This window comes from Lynx canadensis, chromosome E2, assembly GCF_007474595.2.
Source record: "Lynx canadensis isolate LIC74 chromosome E2, mLynCan4.pri.v2, whole genome shotgun sequence".
NCBI classification, from domain to species: domain Eukaryota; kingdom Metazoa; phylum Chordata; class Mammalia; order Carnivora; family Felidae; genus Lynx; species Lynx canadensis.
Genome location: NC_044317.1, coordinates 46,384,366 through 46,401,560, shown reverse-complemented (window position 1 = coordinate 46,401,560; position 17,195 = coordinate 46,384,366). Strand labels below are relative to the sequence as shown.

Here is a 17,195-nt window from a genome sequence, read left to right as displayed (position 1 = left end):
CCCAGCAGTATGTGCTACGGGTCCCCTGCCTAAGAGGGACAGTGAGATGGGGAAGGGGCTCCCCAGAGGGTTTACCTCCATCTATAATGTTTTTCACAACAAAATAACAGTCTTTTCGTTTCTGTCGTGATTAAATTAGTTGATTTTTTAAAGCCCCCGTAACATTGTGTGGTATACAGTAGGCACTGCCTCAGGGTTTGTCACAATAAAGGTAATAAAGTAAAAATGTTTTCTGGGACACAAATGGTCTCATTAAAACTAAAATCAGGAATAAAAGAAACATAAGAAATATACGAAGTACCGTGTCTTGTGACTTTCCACTCACACTTTTGTGTATTACATACGTGAACATGTCCTTGTAGAAATACAGACTTCTGAATACGTGTTTTCGCATAAATGTGTCATATTAGGCGTACTTAAAGAAAAAACAAAAGAACTGTTCTCATTGAAGTACGACAGCGACAGAACAGACCAGTGAGGGAACAGAGAATCTCGGGTCTCGAGACAGCAAAGATGGGGGAGATAGAGAGCCCGCTGGGCGCCTGGGGGTGGGGGCTGGCAGCACCGGAAACCTCAGCCTGAAGGGATCCCCGTGTGGGGGGAGGGGGGACCTTTGGTCTCTCCCCAGCCTCTTCCTTCCCCCTGGCCTGGGGCTGGGTGGGGAGGGGAAGTTCCTCTTTCCTTCCCAAGCACCAGAGGAGGCCCCAGCTCCCAAGGGGCTAAGAAGCTGGAGCACTGGGGAGGAGGAAGAACTGAGCCAGACTTTGGCAAGACCCCCTCCCCCCACCAGGAAGCATGAACAGGAAAGACAGCAAGAGGTGAGAGGACCCTCCCCAGGAAGACTGGGAGCACCCTAAGCGCGCCTCGGGCTGCGTGGGAAGGCCGGGGAGTACTAAGGCGGCTGGTAGGGTGTTGGGCTCCTTCAGCGACAGGAGCAGGGGCAGGGGGCACCAGGCGAAAGATGCTGCAGGGAGTCCAGAGCCGCTGGCTGGGCCAGGACTGTTTGTATGAGCCCCTGGGTCTTGTCCTCGCTGTCTCTGGAGTTTGAGCTGCTCTGTATCCTCTGCTACCCCGCCCCCACTCATCCCTGCTCCCTAGATTGGCTGTCTCTGTCCTCCCTGGGGTCCTCCTCGCTCCCCATCACAGTCGATCCCTCTCTGCCCCCTGCCCCTGGACTGGAAACTCCAGGCTCCCGCAGGGCCCTGCCCCGGGGGAGGGGAGTGTGACGCAGGGCATGGCGGCTCCCCTGCTTCTTAAACCACTCCTGGCTGCTCCAGACACTCCAGAGAGCAGCCGGTCCACAGGTAAGGGCCTAGCAGCTTCTGGAATGGGCTTCCTGTCACCTGGGCAAGCTTGCTCTCCTGTCCTCACAGGCGTGATGGTGGCCGGGTCCCTAGCCTGGGTAGCTCCTCCGGCCTCCTCTGGCATGGCTCTGATGGGTAAAGGGGTCCCCTCCCTATAATAGCCAGCAGTTTACTGGTGGAGACCTGGCTACCTCATTTTCTGGCTGTGTGACCTTATGTAAGTCACTTAACTGCTCTGTGCCCTGGTGTCTTCCTCCCAGAAGTCCTCAGTGAGACAGTCTGACTAGTGGTTCTCAAGCCCGAGTGTGCATCAGAACCCCCTGGAGGGCTTGTAAAACACATTGCTGGGCGCCTGGCTGACACAGTCGGTGGATCATGTGACTCTTGATATCGGGATTGCGAATTCACGCCTCATGTTGGGTATAGATATTACTTAAAAATAAAAAAATCATTAAAAAAATTTTGTGTGTGTGAGAGAGACAGAGAGTGCTCACAGAACGTGAGCGGGGGAGGGGCAGAGAAGGAGGCACAGAATCTGAAGCAGGCTCCGGGCTCTGAGCTGTCAGCACAGAGCCCGACGTGGGGCTCGAACTCACTGACCCGTGAGATCATGACCTGAGCCCAAGTCGGACACTTAACCGGCTGAGCCACCCAGGCGCCCCCAAAAGAAAAAGAAAAAGAAAAAAATAAAATAAAATAAATAAAAAATAAAAAGTATTCAGAACTCAGTCGATACCAGCTAACCACAGTCAATACTGATTCCCTGAACCCTTATGATGCCCCTGGGACACGGCAGTGCCTTGGTTATGAGAGTCTCTGATTTCACCCCACGCCCCAGGCCTGGATTCTGGTTTGCCCCATCACTTTCTCTCTATCTCAAGTTCAACTTTCCCATCTCTGGCCACTTAACAGCCTGAGTGAACTAAGTCCTTTATTTAGCACTTCTGAAGAGCAAGGCATTGAATGTTCATAATAAATTCCTTGGGAAGGTCTCAGGACGACTCTCCTTTTTCATATGGGGAAACCGAAGCCCAGAGAAATGAAGTGACCAGCACAAAGTCACACAGCCAACATAAGTGTCTCTAATCCCATTTTGTGAGAGCCAAGGCCGTGCCACCCTGAATTCTGCTGCCTCCTTCCTCCACCACCCCTGACTCTCCATTACCCTCTTTCCCCAACTGGAACACGAGCCTCAGGGAGGCACAAGGCAGAGCGAGGGTTATTTTTAAACTTTCCTTGAAGCTGCCTCAGCCCCAGGGACCCTGCCCAGCTCTGAAGAGCCTTGGTGAGGCCACTTTGCCCCTGTATCTTCTCTCCGAATACAGTGACCCGGGCTGGTGGCTAAGACTCAGGTCCCACCAAAGTACTGTCTTGGGGTGGGGTGTGTCACCTCAGTGGGGGCTCCAGCTGGGAGAGGGATGACAGATGGGATCTCAGGGTCTGCTGCTTTCCTGAGGGCTGGGGGAGGGAGCGGGCCGTGCTTTAGAGCAAAGGGCAATTGGGAAGAGTCTCCCTGAAGGCAGAACCTGGGGAGGACAGGAATGATTCTGGGGGGGTCTTTTCCCATGATTCTCTGGGAGGTCAAGAGTCGTCCCAGGGGTCGGCCAACAGGAAGTCTCTCCAAAATGCCTTGGGACTGTATAGTTAAGGGGAATTGGAGCCAATGCCTGGAGGAAGGAGTTCTTATGATTCCCTGTAGGGTCTGTAGTAATCCTGGGGGTCTTCTCCCATGATTTCCTGGGGGTTCAGGGTGGTCTTGAGAGTCTTTTCTCCCAATTCCCTGAGGGGGGCAGGAGTAATCCTTTCAGTTTACCTGTAAGAGAGGGCTCCCATTATCTGGAATACTGCAGGGGTTTTCTCCCATGAGTCCATGGTAGGTCAGGAGGCTTCGTCTGGGGCTTTGCCTTTGGGAAGCTTCTCCCATAATGCCTCGAGTCTTGGGGGTCAAGAAGAATTCTGAGGGTCGGCCCAAAGGAAGGGGTTCCCATGATTCCCTGGGGGGTGTGCCCACAGGAAGTCCCACCAGGAATGCCCAGCAAAGACAGGGGGGCGGGGCCGGCCCCGACAGGCCCGGCGCCACAAGACGTGCCCCAGCCCCCGGGAAATCAGCAAGGTCATGGCTTCCATGGCTCTGGGCATGCTGAATGAGGGCGGCTGCAGCGAAGATGAGCTGCTGGAGAAATGTATTCAGTCCTTCGGTGAGTGTCCCCTTCCCTGGCCAGCCTCCCTGGCCCTCAGGTGGTAAAGCACCCACCTGTCTGTAGGCCTCAGTTTGGGGGGGGGCGGGGGTATAAAATGGGAGCAAGGGTGTGCGGAGTGAATCTCAAGCACTACATTAGGGATGAGAGAAACACGTGCGTTTCTTTTTCCCCGAGATGTGGAGGAGGAGGAGGTCTGATGCTATTTCCATCCACACCATGACTTGCCAGGTACTGTGCTGGTCTACGCACAGCGCAGACCAGGAAACTGAGACACCCTAAGGAGGCTAAGTGGCTTGCCCTAGTTCATGCAGGGAGTCACCGGTAGAGCCGGAGTCGGAACCAGCTAGTCCAACTGGCTGCGGAGACTCTGCAGTCTTTGGCCCAGGAGCCATTCTGACACAGAGTCCCCTCCTCCCGCCCCCAGACTCAGCTGGCAGCCTGCGCCGTGGGGACCACGTTCTCAACATGGTGCTGGCCACGCACAGCTGGGTGCTGCCTTCCACCCACCTCGCTGCCCGCCTGCTGACCTTATATCCTCCCAGGGCCATGAGCAGCGGGTGGAGGGCGGAGGGCAGAGACGGGCGGGTCTGGAAGATGGGGGCAGGGTGAGCAGGCAGGTTGACAGAGCCTTGACCGGAACTCAAGTACCAGGAAGCCACAGGGGACACACAGGAGCTGAGGCGGCTGCAGATCTGCCACCTGGTCAGGTAGGGTGGGGTCAGAACGCTACTCCCATGACCCGGGGTCCCCACCGGCCTCCTTCCCCCAAAAACACACCTCCCAGGGATTCTCCAGCCCAATCCCCCACAGATCCAAGCCCTGCTCCCCCAAATAGCGCTTCTGAGACAGCCCCGCTTTGGTTCCTAAGACCCTCCCAGTTCTGCCCCTTAGAACCCTCACCTCTTAGAGACCCTCTCCCACCTGATGCCCAGAGACCTCTAGCTCTGATGCCCCAAACCCCCACCTCTCACATACCCCGGCCTAGCTTTTAAGACCCCCTCACCTTGTTCTCCCCAAATTTCACTCCTCAGAGGCCCCCGGCTTAGTTCCTGAGACCCCTCCACTATCCTGCTTCCTAGCAATTCCACCTCCAAGAGATCCCCCCAACTTATCTTCCACTGATCCCCCAGCCTGTGTTAAGAGGCCCCCTGTCCCACTTCTAGAGACAGCCCTAGGCTGGGGCCTCTCCAAACCCTGACCTTCCAGAGACCCCTGGCCCGAGATTCCTCAGCCCAAGGGATCTCCTCTAGAGACCTTGCCCACCCCCACCCCTGTCTCTAAACCACCCGCAGGTACTGGCTGACCCAACACCCGGAGACAGTGCATCAAGAGCCTCAGCTAGAAGAGGTTATCGGGCGCTTCTGGGCCACTGTGGAGCAGGAGGGCAACTCTGCCCAGAGGAGCCTGGGAGACTCCTCCACCCTGTGAGTCAGCCCTCCCCACCCCCGTTCGGCCGCCTCTCTCCTCACCCTCACGTCCTCCACCCCGCACCCATCCAGTACCCTGCCCCTCTTTGCCCCCAGCCTGAGCCCCGGGGGCCCTGGCCCCCCGCCCCCTCTGAGCAGCCCAGGCCTCGGCAAAAAGCGCAAAGTGTCCTTGCTCTTCGACCACCTGGAGACGGAGGAGCTGGCTCAGCATCTCACTTACCTGGAGTTTCGCTCCTTCCAGGCTATCACGGTGAGGACGCCCTCCCCGAGCTGGGGAGGGCTAGGAGTGGGGGAGCCTCCAAGAGTCAGAGGGCCCGGGCATGGGCTTTGGGCAGGGATCTCAGACTCTCAGGATGGGTGCCAGAAGGTTCAGTAAAAGGAGTTAAGCTGACTGAGGACAGAACCCCTGGGTTCAAATCCAGCAGCCCCTCCTTATCTGTGTAACTTTGAATTCGTTTCTCAGCCTCTCTGGGACTCACGTGTCTCATTTGTAAGATGGCGGTCCCCATACCTCAGTAGATGGTCAGGAGAATTCAATTAAAATGTCCGCTTAAAAATGCTTGTCACACTACCTGGCACAGTAGTAAGTGCTCAGAATACTTTATTAATTATTAATTTATTCGGGAGGCATTGAAGTTCACTGTGCTTCAGTTCCATTATCTATAAAAAGGGGGATTTCACAGTTCCTGCCTCGTAGGATCAGTGCCCGGTCCAGAATGAATGCTATCTGGTAGAACCATTTGAAATTGTCGTATTTTGCCATGTTTTACCTACCCAAATGATCATTTCATATGCTTCAACCTCTATATAAGTATACTTATGGTATATATAAGTGTGTGTGTGTGTGTGTGTGTGCGTGTGTGTGTATTAGCTATTGCCATCGCCACTTCAAGGGAAGGTCACCACCAGTTCTTTCATCTGGAAATATCCTGATTGTTCACACACACACATGTGCAGTACATGTGGGCATGGAATGTTGACCCCTTGAGCAGAACAAATAGAAATCGCTTTTGTGTCTCTTTGCCATTCTTCCTTTTGCTGACTGCATACCAGGCAGGTATACAGGTAGGGGCAACAGACTGGGTTCCCACCCGGACTCTCGCCTGTGTGACCCTGGGCAAGTTATCTTCTCTGTGCCTCAACAGTCTCATCTCTAAAATGTGAATAATATAGTCACGATATTCACTTCGTAGAGTTGATGTGAGGATTAAATTAGTTAATATAACAAAGGACTGAGAACAGTGCCTGACTTTATTTAAATATTTCTCTTCAGAGGGAGAGGGCCACGGTGACGTCAAGGACATGTGACAGCCAGACTAGGGCCTCAGAGGTCACGACTGCTAGGGGGATGGGCGTGTGAGGGCAAGGCCGCGGCACCCCTGCCCACCCTGATGCCCACCTCACCCCCAGCCCCAGGATCTGCGGGGCTACGTTTTGCAGGGCTCCGTGCGGGGCTGCCCGGCCCTGGAGGGATCCGTAGGCCTCAGCAACAGCGTGTCCCGCTGGGTGCAGGTCATGGTGCTGAGCCGTCCCGGGCCGGCACAGCGCGCGCAGGTGCTGGACAAGTTCATCCACGTGGCACAGGTGAGGCCCGCCCCCAGGGACTGAGGGAACCGCCACCCGCAGTTCTCAGACCCCACCCCCAACCCCCTTCGCATTCCTGCTGCCCTGCCCTCGGCCACAGCTGACCCGCACGAGTGGTGACGTCATCCACATCCTGGCCCCGCCCCCTCGGATCACGCCCACCCTGACTCCGCCCCCGAGGCCCCAGTCCCGAGGTTCTAAACCCGGACTGTGCGCTTCTTTCCTGGCCTGGATAGCGCCACGTCGAACCCGCCCCGGCACTCCCTTCCTTGGTCCTAGACGTAGCTGTTGACGATGCTCCCCCCTTGCCCAAGCCCCATGCCCGAATATTCTGCCTACGGGGCAGTGAAAGCGTCTCTTCCATGCCCCCACGTTTGCGTCACCCTCACCTCGGTCTCTAGGCCCCAGCCGTCCCTTCGGCTGCATACTTCCCTCCCCATCACGTCAGGTCTGTCCTTGGCCCAGCCCCACTGTGTCACAACCCCTCTCTTCCCCTTCCCTAAATAGATACCTTCTCTCCTTTCTGGAGAAAAGGGAAGCCTCCTGCCCCCACCGTGGCCACGCCCCTTTGCGTACTTCCTCACAGACCACGCCCTTCCTCTCGCGTCTTCCAACGCACCGCTTCGCCTGTCTGCCTGACCGCCTGTCCGGCCCCTAAGACCTGGAGGTTCTAGTGTCTGCCCTTGGCCTCCTCCTGCTGAGTGTCTTCCACTCCTCCCTGGCTCTCCCCACCCCCCCCCCCCAGCGACCTCTGCCCTGCAAACTTGAAAAAGAGGAGGATGAGACAGTTGCCCCTGATGCCCGGCTGACCCCACACTTGTCTCTCATGTCCTTCTGACCCTTCCATTTCACTCTGGCCCCATTCACCTCTGCCCGGTTCCTAACTCCTGCCCAGAGCCCAGGCCGTCTTGTCTCCCTGTCTGACCCCCAGGTGCCCAGCACCCTGAATCCCCCACACCTGTCTAGTCCCCAAACCTGTCCAACTCCTCACACTCGCCTGACTACCCCCCTCCCACCACACTGTTCTCTGAACTCACATCAGTCTATGACCTGCTCGACCCCCCCCCCCCCCCGTTAATGCCCATATACCTGCTTGCGGTCCACCCCTGCCTGACACATCTAACCTGATGCCCACACTGGTCCATACCCACACACGCCTGACACCCCAGCTCAACCTGGATGCTGTCACGTGAAACCCCATTTTGCCTATTCTCCATGTGATACCCACCATCTCAGCATCACCCTTCCTTCCTAGAGGCTCCACCAGCTACAGAATTTCAACACACTGATGGCGGTCACGGGGGGCCTGTGTCACAGTGCCATCTCCAGACTCAAGGACTCCCATGCTCATCTGAGCCCTGACAGCACCAAGGTGAACCCCCACTCTTCTCCCAGGGTTCCAGCGGTCAATTATCCTGAACCACCCCGCACTTTCTCCCAATCCCCTCCATCCACCTAGGGGCCCTGGAGCCACCTGGAGACCTTGCTCCTCCAAATCCGACAGACCCCCAGACTGTCCTCTGCCTGCCTTCCTCCCTCCTCAACCATGCATGCATCATGCGGACCCCTCTCTACTCCGTGTTTCCGGTCCTGAGCAGGACTGGAGGGAGACACGTAAGAGAGATGGTAGCAGAGAACTTGCAGTCCAGGCGGGGAGTGAAATGATGCCCCTAAGGACACCAAATTTAGGCCACCCATGGGAGGAGCATGGGTTAGGCGTGTCCTGGGAAGTGCACAGGGAGAGTGAGGTACTCATGAGTCCAGTGTATGGCTGAAGTCAGGATCTGGCAGGAAATTAGACTGGAGATGCCCAGGGTGGGGGATCCTGTTGAGACCTGCGAGCTGAACTAAGGTGTCTGGGCTTTATCCAGATGGCAATGGGGAGTTGGGAAGGTTTGGTAATGACGACAGCACGCACGATCAAATTTCGGTTTTGGAAAAAAATCACTAGCCTGGGGAATGGGGGATACCGAGCTTTCTGAAATGGGGACCCAAAAGGAAAAGCAGTTTGGGGGAGGAGGTTGCTGAGGCCAATGGGGGACAGGAGGGGGCTCGGGGAGCTGTCCAAAATGCCATTGGACCCCTGGGAGTCCGGAACTCACGCGGGTGGCTAAGGGAGCAGAAATGGCCTCCCCCCATAACATCCTCCCCCCCGACACGCCCCTCCCCCACAGGCCCTGCTAGAACTGTCTGAGCTCCTGGCTGCCCACAACAACTACGCCCGTTACCGCCGTACCTGGGCTGACTGCACGGGCTTCCGGCTGCCGGTACTGGGCGTGCACCTCAAAGACCTGGTGTCCCTGCATGAGGCACAGCCCGACAGGTTGCCAGACGGCCGCCTGCACCTCCCCAAACTCAACAACCTCTACCTGCGGCTGCAGGAGCTTGCAGCCCTCCAGAGGCAGCACCCGCCCTGCAGTGCCAATGAGGACCTGCTGCATCTGCTCACGGTGAGCCGCCCCGCCCCACCCCTGCCCAGGCTGGGCGCCCCTAGACTGCATCTGGAGGGTGCAGGGGTTTACAGTCCTGGGCACGGAGAGCGTCTGCACCCTTGTGGCGCCCATTCTGCAGATTGGGAAACTGAGGTCCACAGGTGAAGTCACTTGCCTGCTGTCCCACAGCAGTAAAACCTGCATTTGAACCCAGGCAGCTCAGCCTCAGAACCTGTGTGTTAACGTGTTAACCACCATACTACATCCTGAGATTGAGGGTGTGCGATTCTAGCTATGTTCTATTTATATAACATAAATAACAACATATATATCCTCCCCCCCTCCTTGCCAAGGAGCTACAAATTGAGAGAGACCGGGATTCTGAAGGCCATGAGGTCTAAGACTGATTTGCAGACCTAAGACAGGACCACCAGCTACATAATTTGCAGGGCCGGCGCAAAATGAAAATGTGGGGCTCCTTGTTCAAAATTCCTAAGAATTTCAAGACGATGACAGCAGGGCATTAAATGAAATGGGGGCCCTTCAAAGTATGGGGCCTGCCTGTGAAGCTGGCCTTGCCCTGAGATGAGTGGGGCCCAAGGCCCTATGCTTTATTGATTCTAGAAGGCTATCAAGCCCAAATATTTATTGAGCACCTGCTGTGAGCCAGACACTACTTTAGACACTTAGACTCACAGCAGTGAGCAGGTCAGAAAAAACAAAGCAAAACAAAACGAAAAGAACAACAACAACAACAAAAACCTCCTGCTGTTCTTGTGGGGCTGACTTCCCGGTAGTGGAGAGACAGCCAATAAAACAAAGTGAGTAAATCATATGGTCTTTTGGAGGATAAGTGCCATAGAGAAGGCCAAAGTAGGAACCAGCAAGGAAAGTGACAGGGGTTTACAATTTTAAAAAGGACCAAAGAAGGCCTCAGTGAGAAGGTGGCATTTCTGGACTAGGGAACAGGGGTGTGGAGACTGAATGGTGGCTCGGTGGGAGAGAGGACCCTAGGAGTCCCCAGAGAAGAGGGGCTTGGGAGGAGGATGAGAGTGGGGATCCGGGCAGGGTGCAGGCCGAGGGCAGAGGCTGGAGAGGAGGGTCTGTAATGCCCTGCCCACCCGCAGCTTTCCCTGGATCTCTTCTACACGGAGGACGAGATCTATGAGCTTTCTTACGCCCGGGAGCCCCGCTGCCCCAAGAGTCTGGTGAGAACTGACCCCTGACCCCTGGTCCCGGCCCCAGCCCATGCACTGACTAACTGTGCCCCTCTGTCCCTGCCCCAGCCACCCTCCCCCTTCAAAGCGCCCCTGGTGGTGGAGTGGGCCCCTGGCGTGACACCCAAGCCTGACAGGGTCACCCTGGGTCAGCACGTGGAGCAGCTGGTGGAGGTGAGGAGGGGCCGGGAGGGAAGGTATCTGTACAGTCCCGACGCAGAGGACGAGATCTAAGACTGAGGATCATGATTTGGCCTTACTCTGCCCTCCCCATGCTCCTCTGAAGTCTGTGTTCAAGAATTATGACCCTGAAGGCCGAGGAACCATCTCTCAGGAGGACTTTGAGCGATTCTCAGGCAACTTCCCCTTCGCCTGCCATGGGCTTCACCCACCGCCCCGCCCGGGGTAAGCACTCCCGACCTCTGGGTCCCCCAAAGATGAGGATGCTGGGGTTGCCGGGACTCCCGAGTCTGGGAGAAAGGGGGACAGTCATGCTGAGGTGGTCTGTGCCCCTAGGAATGGCTCCTTCACCCGAGAAGAGCTGACGGCGTACCTGCTCCGGGCCAGCGCCATCTGCTCCAAGCTGGGCCTGGCCTTCCTGCACACCTTCCATGAAGTCACCTTCCGCAAGCCCACCTTCTGTGACAGCTGCAGTGGCTTCGTGAGCACCCTGCCCCTCTATCATCACCCCTAGTGCCCATCCCCCCTGAAGAGTCCCAAGTCCTAACTCCTTACGGCCTGGACTCAAAAGGCCAGCCCTGCCCTGGAGGGCTCACAGTCCCCAAGTCCCAGATGATCCCCAAGTTCCAGAAAAGCCCCCAGGCTCGAATAATCCCCACATCCCGTGTAAACCCTGAATACTGGATATACCCAAAGTCTGGATAATGCCCAAATCCCAGATGATCTCCATCCTGGATCACTGCCAAACCATGGGTATCTAAAACTGTAGATTATCTCCAAACAGAATCAATTTCCAAGTCTTTAGGATCCAGATTAATTGAAACCCTGGATAACTTTCAAATTGAAGGTATCCTCAAATTCTGGATAATGGACAGATCTCTCAATCTCCAAACCAAAACGAATTCACATAACTTGGATTACTTTTCCAAACCTATTTTTCATTCACTAAATATTTAGTGAGTACCTCCTGTGTGTCAGGCAGTTCTAGACTTGAGGGCTGGGGAGGGGGGCTCAAGCAGGCAACAGGAAACCCAATCCTTGCCCATAGAATGTACATTTCATTCATTCCAGATTTTACTTAATTCTAATATCCTAGATGACTCCCCAGACTTGCAGTAACCTCCAAATCCCTTTAATCCCCAGATCCCCCCTTAAGCCCCTAACCTGGAGAATTTCCCAAACCACATGGTCTCCATGCTTCCAGAGACCAACCCCACCCCCATCCACAGCCCTCTCTCCTCGCCTAGGTAACCAATTCTGCTTTCTCTTACCAGCTCTGGGGCGTCACCAAGCAAGGCTACCGCTGTCGGGGTGAGTGAGGCATCAGTGGTGGGGAAGGGATCCAGCACCTACAGGCTGGGCGACTGGGGGGCCCAGGCTGGGCCTCTGGCCGCTAACTGCTGACCTTGCCTCAGACTGTGGGCTGTGTTGCCACAAACACTGCAGAGACCGTGTGAAGGTAGAGTGTAAGAAAAGGCCAGGGGCCAAGGGCGATGTGAGCCCCCCTGGAGCCCCTGGCCCACCCACACCAGCTCCCCACGCCAGCTGTGGTAAGACCCAGGGTGTGGCAGTCCCGGGAAGGGGGCCTGGTGGATGGGGATTAACTTCAAGGTCACAAGGCCCTTCCCGTCGTAACCACGCCACCCACGCCCATCACCCCACAAACAGGCACAGAGGACAATCTCTCCTACACACTATCCCTGGAGCCAGAGACGGGGCACCATCTTCGCCATGCTTGGACTCAGACAGAGCCCCCGCACCCTTCCTGGGAACCACAGACGGTGAGGAGGGACTGCCCCCCTACCGCCAGCTGGATACAGGGGAGACCAGGCCATTTGCTTGGGGGAACCAAGGCAGATTTGGAAAAGCATAGCAAAGCAAAAAGGTGAACGAGTCCTCAACTGCTTGGGTAGGAGGGTATAGATACTGGTTAATTTCTAATGTTGAGGGAAAAATAAACATTTCAGTCTGGTGGGGTGGGAAGAGGGGCTAGCCACTAGTAGAACAGAAGAAGAATTCTGAGGGGGCACCTGGGTGGCTCAGTCGGTTAAGCATCCGACTTCAGCTCAGGGTCGTGATCTCACAGCTTGTGAGTTCGAGTCCCACGTCAGGCTCTGTGCTAACAGCTTAGAGCCTGGAGTCTGCCTCGGATTCTGTGTCTCCCTCTCTCTCTCTGCCCCTCTCCGCTCATGTTCTGTCTCTGTCTCCAAAATAAATAAACATTTAAAAAAAAGAAAAAAAAAAGAATTTTGAGGAGAAAAAAGAAAAGGACAAAGATAAGGCCAAATTCACCAGGGGCTATAATTTATGTCAGTGGAATAAATTTTACTCTTCAAAGGTACAGACTTTCAGATTGAGTTTAAAAAAAAAAAAAAAAAAAAGCCAGAACATTCCTGGGGATGTTCATCCATCCACTAAACAGAAGTCTGGGTGAGGCTCCGCCCCTCGCAGTTTCTCCTAGATACCAAACACTCCCCACATCACCCAATGTCTTCCTCCTTCCAGGTGCCCCTCGAACGACGGCCCTGCCCACCCAGCCCTCCACGCTGAATTCCTAGACCCTGCTTGGGTCTGACCTCTCTCACCTCCCCCACAGTCAGTCCCAAGTCCTATTCTTCGGCCTCCAGCAGGACCCCCAAAGGCGTCACCTCCTTCGCATCCACACTGCCTTCAGCGAAGAGTTTGTCATTTCTTACTCCGAAAGTTTCTTCTTTTGCATCAGAGTGCCTACAACCTGTATTCTGTTTTCCTGCACTTAGCATCTGTGTGGTTTCATGGTGGATATGTTTAGACCTAAGTGTCATCTCACCGAGTCCTTACATCTCCATTTTACAGATGAGGATACTGAGGCCCAGGGAGGTTAAGCTGCTCTCTAAGGTGGCAGAGCTCCTAAGTGTTGGAGGCAGGACTCAAACCCTGTGTTCTGTCTGCCTCTAAAACGGAAGCTCCTTACCAATATGCTACCCTGGGCTTACCAATATGCTACACTGACAGCATGGGTCAGGATGGGAGGGGATAGGCTGGGCAGAGTTCCTAACTCTGGGGCTCCAGAGACAGGAGAGAAGGCTGGAGTAGAGATGGAACAGGGAGCCTGTGAACACCTGAGTCCCTCCTCTGCTCAGAGCCCTTCCACGCCTCGGTCTCACTCAGGGAAAGCCAGAGTCCTCACTGTGGCCCACCTCCCACAATCTATTTGTCACCTCTCTGACCTTACCTACCACCACCCACCCCCTTACTCATCCTGCTTCAGCTACACTGAACCCTATGGTCCCTGAACGTGCCAAAAATACTCCTACCTCAGGGCCTTTGCACTGGCAGTTCCTTCTGCCTGGAGTGGTCTTCCAGAGGCCTCCATGGCTCCCTCTTTGGGACTTAGCTCAAATGTCACCTTCTCAGTGAGGCCCCTCTGACCATACTCGAAGTTGCAATCCAACCCCAGTCCTGCTTCTGTTTTCCTGCTTTGTTTTTTCCCCAAAGTCCTTTACCCATCTGACAAACAATACTTTTTTACCTATTTATCTTGTTGAATGTCTGCTCCTCGTCACCAGAAATGTCAGCTCCAGGACAGCAGGGGTTTTTATAATCTATACTTTTCGCTACTGTATTCCTGGTGCCTAGAACGGGGCTGGCACATGGTGGGCACCTGAGAACTGTTCGTCCAATGCTGGCATGTCTCCTTCCCTATGCCCTCAGGAAGGGAAAGATGTGTTGCTAAAGAGCAAAGGACTATGAGGGTCAGAGCAACAGGGGCCTGTTGAAACCCAGTGGACATAGACACCCCTACCCCTTCTCAAACCTGAGCACCCCTGGCCTGACCCCACAGAGACAGGTCCTACAGCTGTCATAAATTAAATTTATTTTCTAGAGAACGTGGTCCTTGCTGTTGAGTGGTGGATGGGGGAAAGACATCTGGGACCTTAGGAACAGAGGATGTGGGGCCTGGGAGCCAGATGCCAAGATAAACTCTCAAAATGACTCCGCAAGGATTGGCAGAGAGGATCCCCCCACTCGACCACCAGTTCCCCTTTACTTCTTCTTCTTCTTGCGACCCCAGCTCTGGCGGCCTGCCTTCCGCCCACCTCCGTCCTCTCTTCTGCTTTGCCAGCTGGGCATGGGAGCCTCCAGCTCATTTGGACGGCCCCCTCGGTCTGGCACGTTGCCCATAAGCACCTGAGAGTTGATCAGATTTGAGGTTCAGGGAAGAAAAATGAACACGGAGACCAGAGAGCCAAGTGTGAAGGCCAAGGATGCTGGGGACCTTCCCTACTCCCAGGTGCCCACCTTGTTGATGGCACAGCAGGTCCCTCGGCGGGCAGCCTTGCTGGTGGCTGGGACAAGACGAGACAGGTCCGCTCGGGCAGCCAGGACATGTGCGATGGAGACATCTGATTCTGGGCTCAGAGCCTCTCGAATTGGGATCAGCACTACCTTCATGGCTTCTCCTTGGGCCTGGGGAGGGGGGCATGGAAAAGGTGCCCAAGAGCCCTCCCCAGGTGGCATCTGCCATCTTGGAAGCATCTCTTTCTCCACTTAGGGTCTCACCCCCCACATCTCTAAACAAGAGCTATGTATAGTTCCGAAGACACTCCCAGCTCAAAGCTGGGAATTCTAGAATGTCCTGGGCCTCTAGATTTTAGAATGCCCTGGAGGCCCTGCCATTCTAGAGCCCCAAACCTTACAAGAACCTAAAAACCTGGTATAAGGAAATATTCCTGGCCTTCGTTCCTCCTCCCAGTACTGGTAGCCCACACAACTGGTCCTCCCTGCTCCTGCCAAGGTCCTCTATGCCCACACCTCTGCCCGATCGCTCCAGTGGAAGGCAGATGTTGTGAGGTCCAGGCGCTTGAGGAGAAGGCAGCGGCGACAGCAGTACTGATCTCTCAGCCTTTGGCACAGAGACTCCAATGCCTCCTGGGAAAAAGGCCTCAGTCATGCCAGGGGTCCCCCTGACTCTCATCTCTGGGTGAGGATGCTGTTGGCATACAGCCACACACAGTCTTACCCATCTGGGTGCGTCCAGCGGGTTGCTGAGGAGGGGCTGCAGGAATCCTGGGGGCAGGGAAGGCAGCAGCTCAGAGATCTGACGGGAGAAGGAGGAGTCTGAGGTTGACGAGGCAGAAACCAGATGTACTTTCCGTGGATTCCAGTTCCCCATGGTCCTGAAGACCCAGGCGTCGGAATCAAGAATGGTGGTCACTGCTCTAGAAAAATATCCCCGTGGCTGGGGCACTCCTGCCAGAACCGCTTTTGGAGAAAGGACTCCCCCTACCACAAGGAAAGTGGGTGGCCCCCGGTGCGGAAGGGACTCCAGCTCTCTACCTTGTCATGCAACTCCCACAGCAGCCGGCTGGCAGCGGTCCCAGGCGTAGGTCTGGGCAGCCCTAGAGCTTGGAAGGTAAGGACCAGTTCCTGAACCACGTCATCTCCCTCCTCTGCCCCTTCCCCACAGGGCGGTGCGGGGCTGGAATCCAGCCGCGGGTACAGACGGAGGAGGCGGGCAGCCTGCAGTTCTGAACAGAGAAAGCCTAAAAGAAGGAAAAAGGAGCGGTGCAATCAAGGAGGGCTGCCACCCGACCCACCGACCCACCGGGGTCAGAAAGTTCCATCTGCTTCGCGCCTTCTAGTTCCGCCCACCTAGAACCCCGGCTCTACCTCCAGGATAAGCTCCACCCACTTCGAGACCCTGTCCCCCGCTCGCACTTCGAACCCGGCCCACATCGGAAACACCTGGCCCGCAACAGCAACCCCAACCCACTCAAACATCAGGACTTTCTCGTCAAAATTCTAACCCCACCACCTCCAACCCTCCGGTTCCGCCTCAATTCTGACTGCGCCCCCTTAGGGGAACCCTGGCTCCACCCCAAGGTGCTGAGCCCGCCCCTCTAGAGGCTGTAGCCTCGCCCACTTCCGCATCCTGGGCCAGCCCCCGGCTCACGCAGCAGGCGCAGGCACGCGCCGCGCTCCCGCAGCGCGGCCGCGCAGTCTCCGCCGCAGAGCGCGCGGTCCGGGCAATGCAACTCCCGCAGCAGGTCGGCCAACTGTCGCAGGAATTCCTCCTCTGCGCCGGGGCCTGCAGGAGGCGAGACACGTCAGGGCGCGGCGGCGACCTCCGCGGCCCCACCCCTCCGGGCCGCCCGCTCCACACGTACCGTCGCCGGCCCTCAGCACCTCCGCGCTCTCCTCCCGCTCCCGCTCCAGGGCGCCCAGAGTGGCCAGCTCCGCCGCCAGCCGCGCGCACAGCGCCCTGAAGTCTGGACACGAGGTGCCCAGCGACGTCGCCCCCGAGAAACCCTCATACCTGTGGCGGGGCCGAGGCAGCGGGAGGGGGCTGGAGAGGTCAGTAGGAATTTCTGAGGGCAAACCTGTCCCTTCCTGTGCCCCTAGCCACCACCTCCCCCCCGTTCCCCTTACCCTAAGGCTTGCAGGTCCCGGGCCACAGCGACCCACTCCCGCGCTTCCGCCTCCGCCCCCTCCATGAAAGCTTGCCTGTTCTCCAGGCGCGCGCCCCCTGCCGGCCGGAGGGAGGCCCCGCCCCAGGAGCGGCGTGCGCGCCCGGCGCCCCGCTGCGGCTCCGTCCAATCGGCCCCTAAGGGCCTTCGGCGTTCCGATTGGTGCAGGAGGCAGTAGGACCCGCCCCCAGACCCGCCGGCGCGGAGACCTAGAGCGCCGCCCTTCGGGTGACTCAGTCAGGACCGTGGAATCCCCCCAGCTCTGTGAATCCCGCGCGTGCGTTCAGGATCCCAGCTGTCGCGACAGGCCAGCGGGTGTCGCTATTGCTGCAGCTTAGAAACTTCGGTTTCCTTTTTCTCATCCTCCCTCAGATGCCCTCTGCTCTTGAAGCACCCTAGAC

General features: G+C 56.4%; 2 protein-coding genes across 8 annotated transcripts; one reads left to right on the top strand and one right to left on the bottom strand.

The window, feature by feature from the left end:
* Positions 1 to 672: 672 nt before the first annotated feature.
* Positions 673 to 14,211, top strand: RASGRP4 (RAS guanyl releasing protein 4). 7 transcript variants are annotated; one of them, XM_030297708.1, is made up of 17 exons: positions 674 to 818; positions 3,318 to 3,502; positions 3,930 to 4,035; positions 4,150 to 4,212; positions 4,798 to 4,929; positions 5,029 to 5,182; positions 6,343 to 6,516; positions 7,772 to 7,888; positions 8,691 to 8,966; positions 10,076 to 10,156; positions 10,235 to 10,339; positions 10,452 to 10,570; positions 10,682 to 10,826; positions 11,620 to 11,656; positions 11,761 to 11,895; positions 12,014 to 12,126; positions 12,851 to 14,211. In XM_030297708.1, the coding sequence occupies exons 1-17, from the start codon at positions 796 to 798 to the stop codon at positions 12,893 to 12,895; spliced, it is 2,010 nt and encodes a 669-aa protein (XP_030153568.1). In that variant the 5' UTR covers positions 674 to 795; the 3' UTR covers positions 12,896 to 14,211. The 7 variants fall into 7 exon arrangements, with proteins under 7 accessions (XP_030153565.1, XP_030153563.1, XP_030153568.1 ...); XM_030297704.1 differs by having other exon boundaries at positions 11,761 to 12,126; XM_030297707.1 differs by lacking the exon at positions 12,851 to 14,211 and having other exon boundaries at positions 5,071 to 5,182; positions 12,014 to 12,439.
* FAM98C (family with sequence similarity 98 member C) lies at positions 14,183 to 16,845 on the bottom strand. Its single transcript, XM_030297711.1, has 8 exons — positions 16,757 to 16,845; positions 16,495 to 16,643; positions 16,281 to 16,415; positions 15,665 to 15,870; positions 15,348 to 15,425; positions 15,140 to 15,256; positions 14,627 to 14,794; positions 14,183 to 14,515 (listed from the first exon to the last, which is right to left on the bottom strand). Exons 1-8 carry the CDS (start codon positions 16,819 to 16,821, stop codon positions 14,372 to 14,374), a joined length of 1,062 nt encoding a protein of 353 aa, XP_030153571.1. The 5' UTR covers positions 16,822 to 16,845; the 3' UTR covers positions 14,183 to 14,371.
* Positions 16,846 to 17,195: the final 350 nt, after the last annotated feature.